This window comes from Cyprinodon tularosa, unplaced genomic scaffold, assembly GCF_016077235.1.
Source record: "Cyprinodon tularosa strain WSP-4 unplaced genomic scaffold, ASM1607723v1 ctg881, whole genome shotgun sequence".
NCBI classification, from domain to species: Eukaryota; Metazoa; Chordata; class Actinopteri; order Cyprinodontiformes; family Cyprinodontidae; genus Cyprinodon; species Cyprinodon tularosa.
Window position 1 is genome coordinate 48,754 of NW_024039653.1, and position 15,688 is coordinate 64,441.

At 48.4% G+C, this 15,688-nt stretch overlaps 1 protein-coding gene across 1 annotated transcript in view; it reads right to left on the minus strand.

Annotated features, from left to right (window-relative positions):
* The window catches only part of jmjd1cb (jumonji domain containing 1Cb), a 50,849-nt gene that overhangs the window by 18,906 nt on the left and 16,255 nt on the right, over positions 1-15,688 (minus strand). The window contains 9 exon segments of the mRNA XM_038273664.1: positions 6,541-8,584; positions 9,003-9,165; positions 11,347-11,498; positions 13,259-13,420; positions 13,495-13,944; positions 13,946-14,264; positions 14,357-14,675; positions 14,744-15,259; positions 15,350-15,620. Coding sequence (XP_038129592.1) covers positions 6,541-8,584; positions 9,003-9,165; positions 11,347-11,498; positions 13,259-13,420; positions 13,495-13,944; positions 13,946-14,264; positions 14,357-14,675; positions 14,744-15,259; positions 15,350-15,620 — 4,396 coding nt within the window.

The window sequence follows — 15,688 nt, forward strand, 5'->3', positions numbered from 1 at the left end:
CATTTGCTTTTTACTTTAAGAGAATTATCTACTTTAAGATTAAAGAGTATCTGATTTAAGTTGCCTACTATTTAGCAATAGGGATTCTATGGGAGACATAGCAAGGCCAGCCGTTTAGTCCTTTGAGTTAGACAAAATAAAGTTACGAACTTGCAGAAATATGATAAAGTCTTTATCTTTGATCCCTATTTGCTTTTTGCTTGTTGAAATGTAAGGATTGAGCCTTCCTGGATCACGTCCCCAACGACTCTAATACCCTGATCCTTCCAGTCAGCAAGGCCGCCCCGCAGCCCAGGATGCAAGTCAGGGTTATCGTGAATGGGAGTCAGCAAAGAGAAGCAATTACTGTACCCCTCCACATGCCGGACCTTATGCCAAATGTTTAACATATTCTTTAAAATCCCTTTACCTTTCACTAATGTTCCCACCTTGCCAGGAGAGGTATATAATAAATTCAGTAAGAGGATTTTATTCAAGGACCATTCTAAAAGAAACTTAAATTGTGCCGCGCACAAATAATACAACAGAGAGGGGGCTGGTAAGCCACCATTCTTAATAGGTAGGCAACAGAAGATGTATCTCAACCTGGTTCTTTTTCTACACCAGATAAATGAAACAATAGCACTTTTGAATTCTGAAGAACTTTCTTTCATAACATAACTGGCAGCATCTAAAAGTAATACAGGAGGCGTGGAAGAATGTTAATTTTAATCAAATAAATTCAACCTAGAAGGGACAGAGGCAGAGCACACCATCTATCCAGGTCCTGTTTTATAGTTTGCAAGAGAGGGGAAATATTTAATTTATACAGATTGTTTAAGCACGGCAAAAAAGATCTGCTGGAGACCAGCGGAACGGCTGTGAGATATTTGGGACTAATGTATGTGAGCGACATAGGCTTCACTTTTAGAAAAGTTTGTTTTGTACCCGGAAAAATTGCAAAAATTGTGAATCAGCCGAGTTAATCTAGGGATAGAATATGTAGGGGAGCTAAAAAAAAAACAGAACGTCATCAGCATACAGCAAGCTTTTATGCTCCTGATTATTCAAAGAAAAATTCCTCTAATACTAATATCTTGTCGACAGCTAGAGGTTCTATAGCTAGTGCAAATAATAAAGGGCTCAGGGAATAGCCCTGCCGTGTACCCCTCTCAATAGTAAAATAACCAGACCTGAGTCCGTTTGTAATTACAGCTGATAATGGTGATGTGTATAGAATCTGAAACCATTTAATAAAAACCTCACCTTGAGTGTAAAAAATAAGTAAGGCCACTAAACCCTGTCAAATACCTTCTCTGCATCAAGAGAAATAACTAGGGCTGTATTGTACAGGGAAGAATGCTGAATAATGTTAAGCAGGCGTCTCACATTATGTGATGAAAACCTTCCCCGAATGAAACTAGTCTGATCATTCCTAAGAATAGAGGGGAGAACATTTCCCAGACGTGAGGCTAGAACCTTTGCAAGCAGCTTCAGATCCAAATTTAGAACCGATATAGGCCTGTATGAAGAGCACTCTGCAGGTTCTTTCCCCTTTTTTAGTACTAAAGAAATATTAGCCTCCATAAGAGATGCTGGGAGGGCCCCAGCTGCAAAAGAGGAAACATTTCCAGTAAAGGGTCGACTAGAACAACATTAAACTTTTTATAAAGTTCTACATTGAGTCCATCAGGACCTGGAGCTTTGTTGTTAGGGAGTTGCTGAATATGATTCTTAATTTGACTCAGAGATGGTGGCTTATACGGGTCGTCCCTCTGCTCACCTGTCATTTTTGGTAAATTCAACTTTTGTAAAAAAAAAGTTCGACATATCTTGCTCTGAGAGTGGGTTCTGAGAGGAATATAACTGTTTGTAAAACTTTTGAAAAGAGTCATTTTTTTATTATCATAATTACAGACACCAGCTGAATCTCTGATATGTGAAATATTCTGTGTTGGAGCCCTATTTTGGACAACGTTGGCCAAATATCGATTAGGCTTGTTAGCAAACTCATACATCCTTTGCTTCATAAAGAACATTGATTTTTCTGTTTTATGCTGTTTTAACCACTTCTAAGTCAATTCTTAGCTCTTCAGGTGGAGATAAATAGTTTTTAGACTGAAGATCATGCAGTTCAAGCTCAAGTCTAGCAGTGTAGGATATAATCAGACCACGGACGTAGGCTTTCATGGCACCCCATAGAAGGCAAGAGGAAACATCAGGACTCTTGTTCTCTTTAAAAAAATAGTCCAACTCTTCTTTCAAACATTTCTCAAAGTTAGGATCATGGTTCAGGAAGCTGCTGTATCTCCATGGTCGGCTTTGACATGTTGGATTCACATTGTTTTAGTTTATGTAGATGATCTGGGGCATGATCTGAAACAATGATGACAGCAATAGTAGAGCTTTCAACATAGTGAAATTTTAGGGGTGACAAAAAGTGAATTCTACTACTCTATTTGTGTACTGTGGAGTGAAATATAAATGCTTTATCGTTAGGATGTAAAACCCGCCAGGTGTCCACAAGACCAAGTTCACTGCATGTTCTGATATCGCCTTAGCTCTACTAGAAAGCGAGTTCCAAGTGGAAGGCGATTTGTCCATCACTGGAGATAAATAGCAGTTAAAGTCTCCAGCTATGACAGTATTCTCCCCGATCCAATCAGCAAATGAGGAGAACACTTGTGAGATGAAGTCATTTGACTGCACTGGCTGTGCAAAGATGCCTCTGAAACAATACAGCACATAACAGCAGGGTGTAAAATGCAGGCAGGAAGTGCACACATGGAACGCCACAACCAGGTAGCTGTCATAGTGTACAGGAACATCTGCCATGAGTATGGGCTGGAAGTCCCAAGGTCAAAATGGAAGACACCTCCTAAGGTAGTTGAGAATGACCGAGCTAAGATCCTAATGGACTTCAAGATCCAGACTGACAAACAGGTGATGGTTAACCAACCAGACATCGTGTTGATGGACAAGCAGCAGAAGAAGGCAGTAGTGATAGATGTGGCAATCCCAAGCGACAGCAACATCAAGAAGAAAGAACACGAGAAGCTTGAGAAATACCAAGGACTGAAGGAGGAGCTAGAAAAGATGTGGAAAGTGAGAGCAGCAGTGGTGCCAGTGGTAATGGGAGCACTGGGGGCTGTGACCCCCAAACTGGGAGATTGGCTACAGCAGATTCCAGGTAAAACATCAGAGGTCTCTGTCCAGAAGAGCGCAGTCCTAGGAACAGCTAAGATACTGCGCAGAACCCTCAAACTCCCAGGCCTCTGGTAGAGGACCCGAGCTTGAGGATGACACATACCACCCCACGAGGGGTGAGAAAACAGTTTTTTTTTTATATGTATAAATGTACTGCAGATATGTCCCTAATTCCTGGTTTTCCAGCCACTGTTGTTGAAATTTGTGCATTTTTCCATTCTCTAGCTTTTTTCTCCGCGTGAAGCTTCCTTTCCGAACGTACGGCTTTACGATCGACTGGAAGCAGTTCCGCTCAAACACGCGGAACCAGTTATATCTAACAAAATTGTTTGTATAAAGCATTTTAAATGGCACTATAATCACATGTAATGAAATTTAACCCATTTAGGCCGGGAAAGCATTACCGCATTTCTACCATTCATCCCGGGGGTGCTGTTGCGTCATTCTACCATTGACGCCGGGAGAGCATATAAGTCAAGCAAGAAGAAAGAAGTTTTTTTCAAGCAAACATGGAGGAGTTTGACAGAGAAGAGTTGTCGGAAGGCAGTGATTTTGAGGAGTGTGTCGGCTTTGATGACGGTATAGATGAAAATGATGACTTTGAACGCGCTGAACCAATCGAACTACCACCGCAATGCATGGAGTGTTTTCAACCGCACACCTGGAGTGAAAGTTGATTTGCCTGCAGACGCCACACCGCTGCAGGCATTTGAGCATATTTTTAATGAAGAACTTTGGATGCATCTAGTTACCGAGATGAATAGGTACAGTGACCAAACAAACCAAACTCCAACAAGAGCAAAGATGGCAAAGTGGTCACCCGTGACTGTGACGGAGATGAAGACATTTATTGGGCTGTGTATGTAAACCTCTCTTCAGGACGCAGTTCCCCCAAAATATGTCCCGGGACAGATTTGTGGCCATCTGGAGGTAGGTTGTATGCAATTTATAACACAGACATGCATTATTATGCATAATAATACTGTTAATAAGTAATCATCAGATAGTTATTTATGTAATGTTTGTTCTTTATTTTGAAAACGTTTTATATTGCACATTCTCAATGAAGACATGATCACATATGGAAAAAATAAAAGGTTGAATTTTTTTTTTTTTTAATTACTGCTTTTCACATTTTTTTTTGGGAAGAATTTCAAAGATAAAATATATTTTGAGTTCTATCTGCTACAGAAGCTGAGATATCAATAATTTAGGCGTTGACACAGTTGCTGAATTTACAGAAAAACTTCAGGTTTTAGGGGTATTTTTTAAAATCGGCCATAGGTTTTTAAGGTGTTTTTTCCAGGCGTTTTAGGCCTAAATGGGTTAATGCCAATTAAGGCCTTAAATTGAAAAGATAATTTAATGACTTTTAATGATATTTACTGACGCACAGAAACCCTGGGACAGTGATGGAGAACTTTTTGAGAAGAGAAAATGCAAAAGCCAAACAGGACAAAACTCAGATGAAGGTCCTGGTTTGACGGGTCAACAAAAGAAAAAAGATGGTGAACAGCGAAGTGATGCAGCGAAAGCTTTTTCATTTGGATTTACGTTCAGCGGGATGCGACAAAAAGGACCCCGCTGTGCTAGGTGTGTTGAGAAGCTATCCACCATTAATGTTGCCAGCTGGTAAAGCCATTATAAAGGTTTGGCCCTGAGTCGGCCTCAGAGGCAGCTAAAGGGCGGGATGATGTTGGATAGTGAACTTTGTGAAGAAGTGACCTTTGAGATGCATCTTATTTGCGTCCTTATGTGAAGAAATGGGGGCGGAGCATTAAATCTTATTGCTTCACATGGAGGTCCGGTGGCTGTCACATGGCAAACTTCTGGCCCCTGTGTACGAGTTATGAGAGGAACTTAAAGTATTTCTGACAAACGAGCGGTCTGATTACTCAAAGCTGGAATACCTGCTGATATATTTCATTATCTAAATGAGCTGAACCCACTATGCTCAAATGAAAACCTGCTAACAGCACTGATAAAAAGAACGGGTTCCGTTTAAAGGTGCAATCTGGAGATGTTCCCGCCCACCGAGACACTGCAAGATGGCACAACACTCCTGCAATGTGTGTGATTCTTGAGGAGAAGTCTTGATTTATTTCTCTTCAGCTTTCCCAGAATGCCTTGCGTGGGTTAGGGAGCCATACAGCTCAGTATCCGTTGCTGGAAGGACGTGACTTTAAAAGAGTGAGAGGAACTCATTGAACTGAAACTAGATCCTGGTTTAAAGCTAAACTTTGCTGATACCTCTGGACAGTTTTCGGTCATCCGTTGCCAAGGAGTTCCCAATTCTGGCCACCAAAGCTATTTAGACATTGCTCCTTTTTCCAGCCTCCTATCTATGTGGGCGGAGCTTCTCAAGCTTGACTGAGATAAAAACTAAAGTTCAGTGGATTGTTTTCAAATTTCTTTTCTTTTTTTAGAATTATACAAAGATTGTAAAAAATATGTAAACATTTTGCACTTAACATAAAAATTGTACTTTTCCATCTGTCAATCTGCTCTATAATCCAGAACTCCTCAAGTGGAAAAGTTTTAGTTTTATCTGGTTTAATTTATAAAAAGAAAGGAACCTTTGGGTATCGGATTATGAATTGAAAAACTAATCTACAGATTAACCGATTAGCAAAATAATCATTAGTTGCAGCCGTAGTTTAAATCCTGTGACGATCAGAGTTTAGCAGAACTAGAACTAGAACCAGGCTCAGCTGCAGACGAACCTGAAGCCTGCAGCCCGGCTGGTTCATCTCCTCCTTCCCAGAGGTTTAGTCTCACTTTATAGATCCAAATCAACCAGATCATGCAGTCAGATTGGTTCAAAGTTTTCTATCTAAGGAAAACCAGTTGATTGCTACCAAAGTCATCATTATTGACTCTTCAGCAATCCCTCACACTCTGCATGCTTATAGCGACAGTGGAGAGGAAAAACTCCCTTTGAACAGGAAGAAACCTCCAGCAGAACCAGGCTCAGTGTGAGCGGCCATCTGCTGAGGCCCACTGGGGTTCAAGGAGACAGAAGCAGCTTCAAATAGAAGCTCAGGTAGGATGATGTCTTGTCCGTAATGTGGCGTTTTATGTGTGTAAAGACGTCCATTGACTTCCTGGTCTCCCTGCAACTAGATGTTGATCTATGCAGCAGATCTGTAGATCTATAGGTGCTGCTGTAGATTCCCACATGGAGACAAGCCGCTCTAAAAAGTCCCTAAAACTTTTCCAACTCAATCAGCATAGATCTAAAGCAACCAGAATGACTTCCAACCCTAAAGGATCAGAAGACACTTTAGAAGGTGGAGGAGCTTATGGAACAGCTAACCTGATCTAGGCACTGAGTTTCTAGGTGGAAAGACTTACTGCTGCTGGCCAGCTTCAGCTTGGTCTTCTCCCGGGCCGATCGGAAGATGCCGTTGGGCTTCAGGTCCTCCTCCTCCTTCTCCTGCTCTCCTTTCCTCTTGGCCATGTCGTTCTGCTTCTTCTTGTAGGTGGGTTTGGACTGGCGCTTGGCTCTGCCCTCCATCTTGCTCTCGCTGGTGTCCGAGTCGTCGGCGGCGCTCTCTGAGCCGGAGTCATAGGAGCGTTTGTAGCCCCGTCTGGAGAAGGACTTCCTCTCCTCGCCTCCCGCCGATGCTGTGTTCTTCCCTTCCTGGTTCCGCTCTCTGTCGCCTTTTCCACCGCCATCTTTGCTCAGGTCCATGTCTCCGGACGTGGAGGCGCTGAGGTTGACGGTGCAGGGTTTAATCATGTCTGACATGGCGGCGGCGCTGCTGGTGCTGCTCAGCAGCCTCTCTGTTCTGGGGGAGGGGCTGGGGGCGGCTGTGGCGGCGGTCTTGTCCTCCTCGGAGTGGCGGGTCAGCCAGGCTTTCTTCAGCTTGTGGTAGTTGCTGGGCTGGGCCGGGCCGGAGGACTGACCATTGAGCAGCGGACTGGCGGCGCTCCCGGCGGAAGAGCTGCTGCTGTCCGAGGACGGTGGGGGCGTGGAGCTGGGGGTTTTTTCCACTGCGTCTAGAAGAGAGGACGCAGCTCCGATTGGCCCGGATGCGGGGTTGGTTCTGGACTGGGCCGCAGCCAGAGCAGCCTTGTGCTTTTTTAAATGAACAAATGAGGGAGAGAAAGGCTGAGAGGAGCCGGCGAGCCGCTGACCCCCAGGGGGCGGAGTCAGCCCTGGAGAGGCGGATCCTGAGTCGACGCCTTCGGCTGCTGAGACGGAGGAACTTCCTGTCTTTTTAACGTCAGCAGCCGGAGGAACGACGACGGGGGACCGACACACAGCGTTGGGGCCGTTGCCCCCTGCTGGGCCCTGAGCGCGCTGCATGGAGGGCGTCTGGATGACCCGGCCCCCTGCGGAGGGCGGTGGCGTGGAACCAACCGGACCTTCGTACCGGACCGTAGTGGGTCGCACAATGACAGACGCCACCGCTGCCTGAGGCTTCCCCCTCGTCACCTCCATGTCCCGACAGAACACGCTTCCTCTGTCTTGGATGGAGTCTCTGGACCGCCACCCGTCAGTCAGAACGGCCCCGCTGACGGGGGGCGCCGTTGTGGAGGCGGCAGCGCTTCCATGGAGTTTGGTGTCCCTAAGTTCTGGCACCAGGGTGGGGGGCTTCTGCTGCTCCACTGAGGCTTTGGTGCTAGCAGTGGCTAAGCTAACGGGCTGGATGGGTGTGAGGGTGGGGGGGGACAAACGCCCGCCGTAGCCCCCCTTCTCCCGCTCAGTGTTGTCTTTGCGTTCTATGGAGAGCTGCGTGGGCGGATGGTAGACGGGGGCTCTGAACAGGGACGGCATGGCCCTGAGCTGCTGCTGATGATGATGGTGGTGGTTGGACACGGAGGATATGGGGGGGGTGTGGGAGGCGGCGGGGCTGCGGCGGTCCCTCCTGTCTAAGCTGCTGAGGTGTTGGTGATGGATCAGAGAGGCCTGCTGGCTGAGCTGCTCAGTAATCTTCCCCGCTAGCCCCTCCCCTCCCTCTGGTTGGTGCTTTATGAGAGGGGGGGGCTTGGAGAGAGACGCCTTGGAGCCGTAACCCGCCAGAGGCTGGGCTCCCTGGATGCCCACACCCCCCACCGGAGAGCAGAGGGAGCCTTTGTCGTAGTAGGAGCTCTGCTCCTTGGAGGGGTACAGTCTGGGGGGGTCGTTCACCACGCTGTTGGAGATGGTGGTGAAGTAGCTGCTCTTCTCCGCCTTGATGACGTGGGGGTGGGTGGGTTTTGGACTCGGAGAGGCCAGAGCCGGGACCCGGACGGGGAAAGCCGGGTCTTTGTTCCTGTCCCTGTCCAGGCCGGGGGGGTCGGCGGCGCGCTGGATCTTAGCGGTGAAAGGAGCCACCTCGATGCTCTCCTTCAGGATCTGACGATTCTCCTCTTTGTACTTGACGCTACGCTCGGCTGCATGAAGCGCCTCCTGTAAGGAGAGACGTGAGAACATCAAGGATCATCCTTTACTTTTAGCTCTGAGCTCCAGAACGTCTGCAGAACATTTCAAACCCTCCAATCGTTTCTCTGTCAGGCTGAAACTGGTCAGAAGATGTGAGTAAAAGGATCTTAATGTTCTCAGAGGTTCTACGCGCTTCTACAAGAACAATAAGAGTTTTACATTTTAAGCTGAAAGATGAAATATGATTTCATCTTATTTCTGGATCTGGAGGCCTCCTTCCATTGGCAGATTATCTAATTTTATGCTCAGATTAAGAGAAAATACAGAAATTCTTCTAATTTTTAGTTGAGTTTTATGTTTTCAGTTCAGAGGAAATGAGTGGACCTGAATACAGAAAGTACTGCTGATGTCACGGCGTGCCTGGAGGGCGAGGGCAGCTTCGTACCTGCGTGTTGGTCAGACGAGCTTTGCTGTGCGGATCCAGGTAGAGGCGCTGCAGCAGGACATCCTTCCCTGTCGGGGTGCGACTGCGGTCTGCGGGATCCGGTTTTATCTGCGCCAACGTTAAGCTCCTGATTGGATCCACAAACGCCTTTTTCTCCACCTCTCTGCACACAGACGGATTAAAGCAGTTAGAGCAAACATGGTGGCACGCAGAGGAACAGCAGCCGATCAAACCCTAACCCTGCTGCTAAGACAACAGTATCTATCCCACCAACTCTATATTTAATCAATCAGAAAATCCTTTGTGTCTTTTTTACAGTTAAAAATAAAATGTTTTTAGGTAGAAGCAGCTGATTGACCGATTCCCTTTCTCTCATGGTGTTGCCAGCAGGCAGCTAACTAAGGTCAGCCAGAAATTCATAGCTATCACGCTATCACATTGTTAAAGGTGACCTAATGACACCCAGCAGCCAATCAGAATCCAATATTTACCCAGTCTGCAGCAAAGGTCCCCTAAAACAGGCTGCTTTAGACCCCTGCAGGGTCACGAGACTCAAAGGCTGTGCTCACACTGCAGGCCTTGATGCTAAATTCCCATATTTTTGTGAAATCCGATTCTTCTGTGAAATGTGAACGACCAAATTTCCAAACATATGCAACTTGTATGTGATCTCCTGTGTGAGCTGCATTCATACAGCTAAAGTGTCCCTCATGGGCTGTAGAGGAAGCAATGATGTCACACGTAGCCAGCGTGCTCTGGGTTTATGGAAGTAAACATGGATGCTAGCGCTGGAGCGCAGCTAGCGATCTTTAATTTCTTTCCAAACAGCCAGAGGATTAACAACACAATCTTTTCAAGAAGGTTGAAAATAAAGACGGCTCTCCGCATCATCGTCCGCCATGGTTGTTCTCTTCCTGCTTCTGCGTAGCAACACACAAATTTGGGACCACTGTTGAGTATTACCCTGAAATCCCACATCCTCCGTCACTGCTCCGCCCCGCCGTGCTGCGCTTCAGACTATGAGCAAAGCAAAGCCTACATCCTCGGCTGTTCCTCTTGTCCTGCTCTGACTTCTTCGGAGTTTGAGTAGCTGTGTGTGTGGGCGATATTAAATTCAAAGGAGCAAAACATGCAGAAATGAATGCTTCATTTAATATGACATCCAACAGATGTTCAGTTTCTGCCCAAAAATGTTCTTTTTGTTGTGGATTAACAGGGATAACTAGGATCATGTTTCTCATGAATTTTATTTGTTCTTTCCCTCCAAACTCAGCATCTCTTCATCCAGCCTGCAATGAGAAGTTCCTTTTGAAGTTGTGAGAGGCGCTCTTAGAAGTTTTGAATGGATTCGATTAAACTTTTAAGCCTCTCGGTATAAAGTAAATAATTTGATGGTGCTGCTTCCTGGTCTGTTGAAGTATCAATGGTTTGCATCCAATCATTTCATTATATGGTTTCTGTTTTTGGGAACATTGAAGAATTATGCTCCAATTGCTAGTTACCGATCTGTCGTTTACATATTTTAATTTGACAAACCGGATTTTGTCGCTGTTCTTTTTCCTGTTTGGTGCGAGTGGATTTGTGGATCTTGAGCTGGCCGGACCGGACCGGGGCAAAAAATAGCTCGGCTCTGTATTTTGGCGGTGACGGACGGAGGGGATAAGGTGGATATGGAACAGCTCTCATTGATTAACAGGACAGACAAGTACTCCGCACGACATACGTGAGCGGGGCGGGGCAGAGCGCTGACCGAGGATGTGGAATCTGGGGGTTAATGATGTTCATGTTGGATGAATGCGACCTGGCCGTTCAGACACAGGTCGCATTTAAAAAGATCAGAGTCGTATCGGATTCAGGATCACATAACCAAGTGGGTCACATTGGAAAACATGGGATCTGTGTTGAACAGAATGTCTGATGAAGATCAGATCCAGGTCGCATACGGACAAAAAAAAATCTAATTGGGTAAACTTCAGGCTGCTGAGTGATCGTAGCCCCTATGGGGGTCAGGAGGTGGATTTGATCCCTGAAGATCCTCATGAAATTAATTTCATATGAAATCATAATTCAAATGTTAGATATTCCAGAACTCTGTAAAATAAACCATTAATAACAAAATACATTTAAAATGTTCAATATTGAAATGCAATTTGAAAAAAATTAGTATTTTTTATTTATTGATCCTGTGCTGAAGGGTCAAAGCCGTCATTCTGACCGCTGCGTCTAACGGAGCATCATCATTTCCCTCCTTTAACATCTGTCGTTTATGTTGACTAACAAATATCAGCAACAAGCCGTTTTAAATGTGTCTTCATCTCTTCTTCCCTCCCGCAGTCACACTTACTCTTTGTGGACATCGACCTTGGAGAGCGAGCTGATCTTAGAGGAGGGCCGGTGGGCGTCGGCGCTTGCCGGCCTCACTGGAATGTGGTTCAGCAACCCGAGGCCGTCACCAGAACCGCCAGCAGCCTGCTGCAGCCATGGACTGGCAGCGTTCTGCAGGAGACAAGCAACCATCAGGACACGAACCAAACGCTCCATAAGCGGCTCAACAGGAACGCTTAAACCAAGCCCACGTTTACAGTACAGACCAACAGTTTGGACACACCTTCTCATTCAAAGAGTTTTCTCTATTGTCATGACTATGAAAATTGTAGCTTCACACTGAAGGCATCAAAATTATAAATGAACACGTGGAATAATATACGTAACAAAAAAGTGTGAAACAACTGACAATATGTCTGATATTCTAGGTTCTTCAAAGTAGCCACGTTTAGCCTTGATCACTGCTTCGCTCACTCTTGGCATTCTCTTGATGAGCTTCCAGAGGCCGTCTCCTGAAATGGTTTCCAACAGTCCTGAAGGAGTTCCCAGATATGCTTAGCGCTTGTTGGCCCTTTTGCCTTCACTCTGCGGTCCAGCTCACCCCAAACCATCTGGATTGTGTTCAGGTCTGGTGATTGTGGAGGCCAGGTCATCTGGGGCAGCACCCTATCACTCTCCTTCTAGGTCAAATAGCCCTTCCACAGCCTGGAGGTGTGTTTGGGGTCATTGTCCCGCTGGAAAATAAAGGATGGTCCAACTAAACGCAAACCGGATGGAAAAGCATGCCGCTGCAAGATGCTGTGGAAGACATGCTGGTTCAGCATGCCTTCAATTTTGAATAAATCCCCAATAGAGTCACCAGCAAAGCATCCCCACACCATCACACCTCCTCCTCCATGCTTCACGGTGGGAACCAGGCATGTTGAGTCCATCCCTTCACCAAAGATCTCCAATCTGGACTCATCAGACCAAAGCCCAGATTTCCTCTGGTCTAATGTCCGTTCCTGGTGTTCTTTAGCCAAAGCTAGTCTCTCTGCTTGTTGCCTTAGCAGTGGTTTCCTAGCAGCTCTTCCACCACGAAGGCCTGATTCACACAGTCTCCTCCTAACAGTTGTTCTAGAGATGTGTCTGCAGCATTGACCTGCTCTCTAATCTGAGCTGCTGTTAACCTGCCATTTCTAAGGCTGGTGACTCGGATGAACTTATCCTCTGCAGCAGAGGTGACTCTTGTTCTTCCTTTCCTCGGGCGCTCCTCATGTCAGCCAGTTTCTTCGTAGCGTTTGATGGTTTTTGCGACTGCAATTGGAGACACTTTTAAAGTTTTGCCAAATGACCTTCTTTTCTTAAAGTAATGATTTTACTTAGCTGCTTTTTTCTTGCGATAAAACAAACTAACAATTTATTCAGTAGGACTATCAGCTGTATGTCCACCTGACTTCTGCACAACCTGACTGATGGTCCCAACCCCATTTATAAGGCAAGCAATCCCACTTATTAAAGCTGACAGGGGACACCTGTGAGGTAAAACCATTTCAGGTGACGGCCTCTGGAAGCTCATCAAGAGAATGCCAAGAGTGAGCGAAGCAGTGATCAAAGCTAAAGGTGGCTACTTTGAGATCCTAGAATATCAGACATATTTTCAGTTGTTTGACACTTTTTTGTTAAGTATATAATTTCACATGTGTTCATTCATAGTTTTGATGCCTTCAATGTGAATCTACAACTTTCATAGTCATGAAAATAAAGAAAACTCTTTAAATGAAAAGGTGTGTCCAAACTTTTGGTCTGTACTATAGGTCTAGGATGGACCGGCACCACGGGCCGCTGATGCTGCCGACCCAAACCACTTAGAAAGTGGACCTTTAAGAACAATCAGAGTAGCTAGAGGACGGAGGGACGGTCCTGGTTCTGCTGGACCGTCAGACACCTACCCTCCTCAGGGACGCCTCGGCGCTCACAGTGATGGGGCTCTCAGAGTGGACCCATTTGGCCGTAGGAGGCAGGTTGAGTCCGGGGGGGTAGGGGGGTGGCGTTCCGTTGGGGTAGGGCCAGATGATGGGGTACAGGCCCAGACTCGCCGCCCCGCCATGACCCTGAAACACAGAAGGTCTTTGGTCATCCATCATCAACTACAGACAGCTGAAAGAGGCGGAGTCAGAAGACATACCTGAAGGAATTGCTGCTGGTGAGGGAGGGCCAGGTGACCCAGCCTCCCCGGGGAGTCCAGCCGCGGGTGGCGCTCGAACAGAGACCCTGGCGGTGGGTGCATGGCTGACAGCATCCCGGGGGGCAGCAGGTGAGTGTGGGGGAGAGGGGAGGAGTGAGGGGGGGCGAGGAGGTGGGAGGAGTGAGGAGGGTGCAGCGGGTGCAGGTGGGGGTGCAGGTAGGCCGCCACGTGGTTGGATGAGCTGCTGGGGGGGGCGGGGTTCTCGGCGTCCGAGCGGACCAGCGCCGGGTCCCGGTAAACGGTGAACGTCTCGTTCTTGTCGATGATCAGCGGACTCTTAGTGCCGACCCCCGCCCCCTCCGATCTGGAGGCCACCGGCTTGAAGCCGGAGCGCGGCGGTTCAGCCACATCCACTTTAGAGGGCGGGCGGGCACCGGCGGACGGGGGGCGGGTCCGAGAACATCAGAACTTTGTGTTTGCTGACCTCAGGGGAGGTGCTGGGTTTGGGTTTGGAGACGTCCAGGAGGCCCGGGTGGGGCTTAGCTTTGAGGTCTGCAGGGTTCTGCTGCAGCGGCTCCGCCTGAGTGGCGCCCGGCTTGGGTTTGGCCGGGTCCGGGGGCGTGGCAGTCCTGCTCCTGTGGAGGGCGGCTTGTTGTGGGGGGGGTAAAGATAGAGGAGCAGCGTGGTGGAGCTGCTGCTGCTCAGGCAGCTGCTGATGAAGCTTCTCCTTGTCCACCGGCGCAGCGTTCTCTGCTGTGGACCCGGCAGGCCTTCAAAAAGAACAGATGATCCGGTTATGTTGGGTTTATCAGCGAACCCCCCCGCCCTGGACGACCCAACCCAGTCAGAGCGGCAGACTCACCTCAGCGCTTCAGCGGGAGAAAACTCTAGCCTGCTTCTGGGCGAAGGGACGCCCGGCGCTCTGGTGAGGACGTCCAGCTCCACCCTGCGGCAGCCTTCTGGTGGGGAGGGAGGGGCCGCTACAGGGGGGGAGGAGACGGGAGACGGGTTAAGGGGGAGGTAAGGAGAGAGGGTGACCGACTCGTCCTTCTGGGAGGCGAGGAGCGCCGACACCGCCTCCGAGCTCTCCTGGTGGACGGTGGCCTGAGCGTCTTCTGTGATGTCGATGACGGCGCTGCCGTGGAGCTGAGCCAGCGACGGCGTCCGGGACGGAGAGGAAGCTGAAAGGCAGACAGAGTGAGGATCAGATCAAGAACCTGAACTGACTGGCGGCTCTCCGAGCACCTACCTTTGATCTTGGCGCTCTCCGTAGCTCCGCTCTGGGTCATATCGGGGAGAAGGGGGGATCGGGTGATCTGGGTCAGCGCCACAAGCTCGTCCTCTTCGTTTGCTAGAATCGATACCGGTTCCTTTCCTTTCTTCACATCCTCTGCTGCCTGAAGCTCCGCCCACGGAGAAATGCAGCGGATGAGAGACGAGGCGTCGTTTGTTTTGGGTCCCTTCGACGTCTGTGTCTCTTCCTCCCCCAATCTGGAACTTTTGATCCCGTCGCTGCTGCGAGTCCTTAGTTCGTTCTCAGAGTTGGGCTCAGAGGAGGAAGAGGAGGAGGAAGAAGATGAGGAGGAGGATGAAGAAGAGGAGCAGCAGGAAGAGTGGGCGGTCCTCTTGTGCGGGTTCTCTGAGTCGCTGCTCTCTGACAGGTCTGACGTCATGTCGGCCTTCAGCCTCTTCAGATCCGCCTTCTTCTCCTCTTCCTCAGCTTTCCTGCGCTTGTTTGCCGCCGGCTTCATCTTGGCTTTCGGTTCTGCAGAAACATCAATGGTGGTCAAACATCACTGATGCTGTGGTCTACAGGAGCACGGACAGGAAGTCTGGCCCCTCTTCATGTTCTCACCTCGCCCAGCGGGTTCCTCCTTCCTGTCCTTGTCCTGCTCTGGAACGCTGCTGTCCGATCCCTTCCTCCTGGAGGAGCGAGCGCCACGCTGCTCCCTCGACTCCCGCCCGCTGCCGCCTGTCGAGTGGTACGCCTGGCCGACTGCCTGCTGGATGGGATGGGCCTGGCTCTGCTGTGGGGAGGCCTGGGGGCCCTGGGAGCTCTTAGGATTGGCTGCTGATGACATCAGAAGGGGGCGGGGGCTGTTTGCCTGGGCGCGTGTGTAATGACTCTGCGAGGATCAAAGAGGGCCAACATCATACTCAGAGGAAACATGGAGGATGCAGAGCGAGCAGGTCT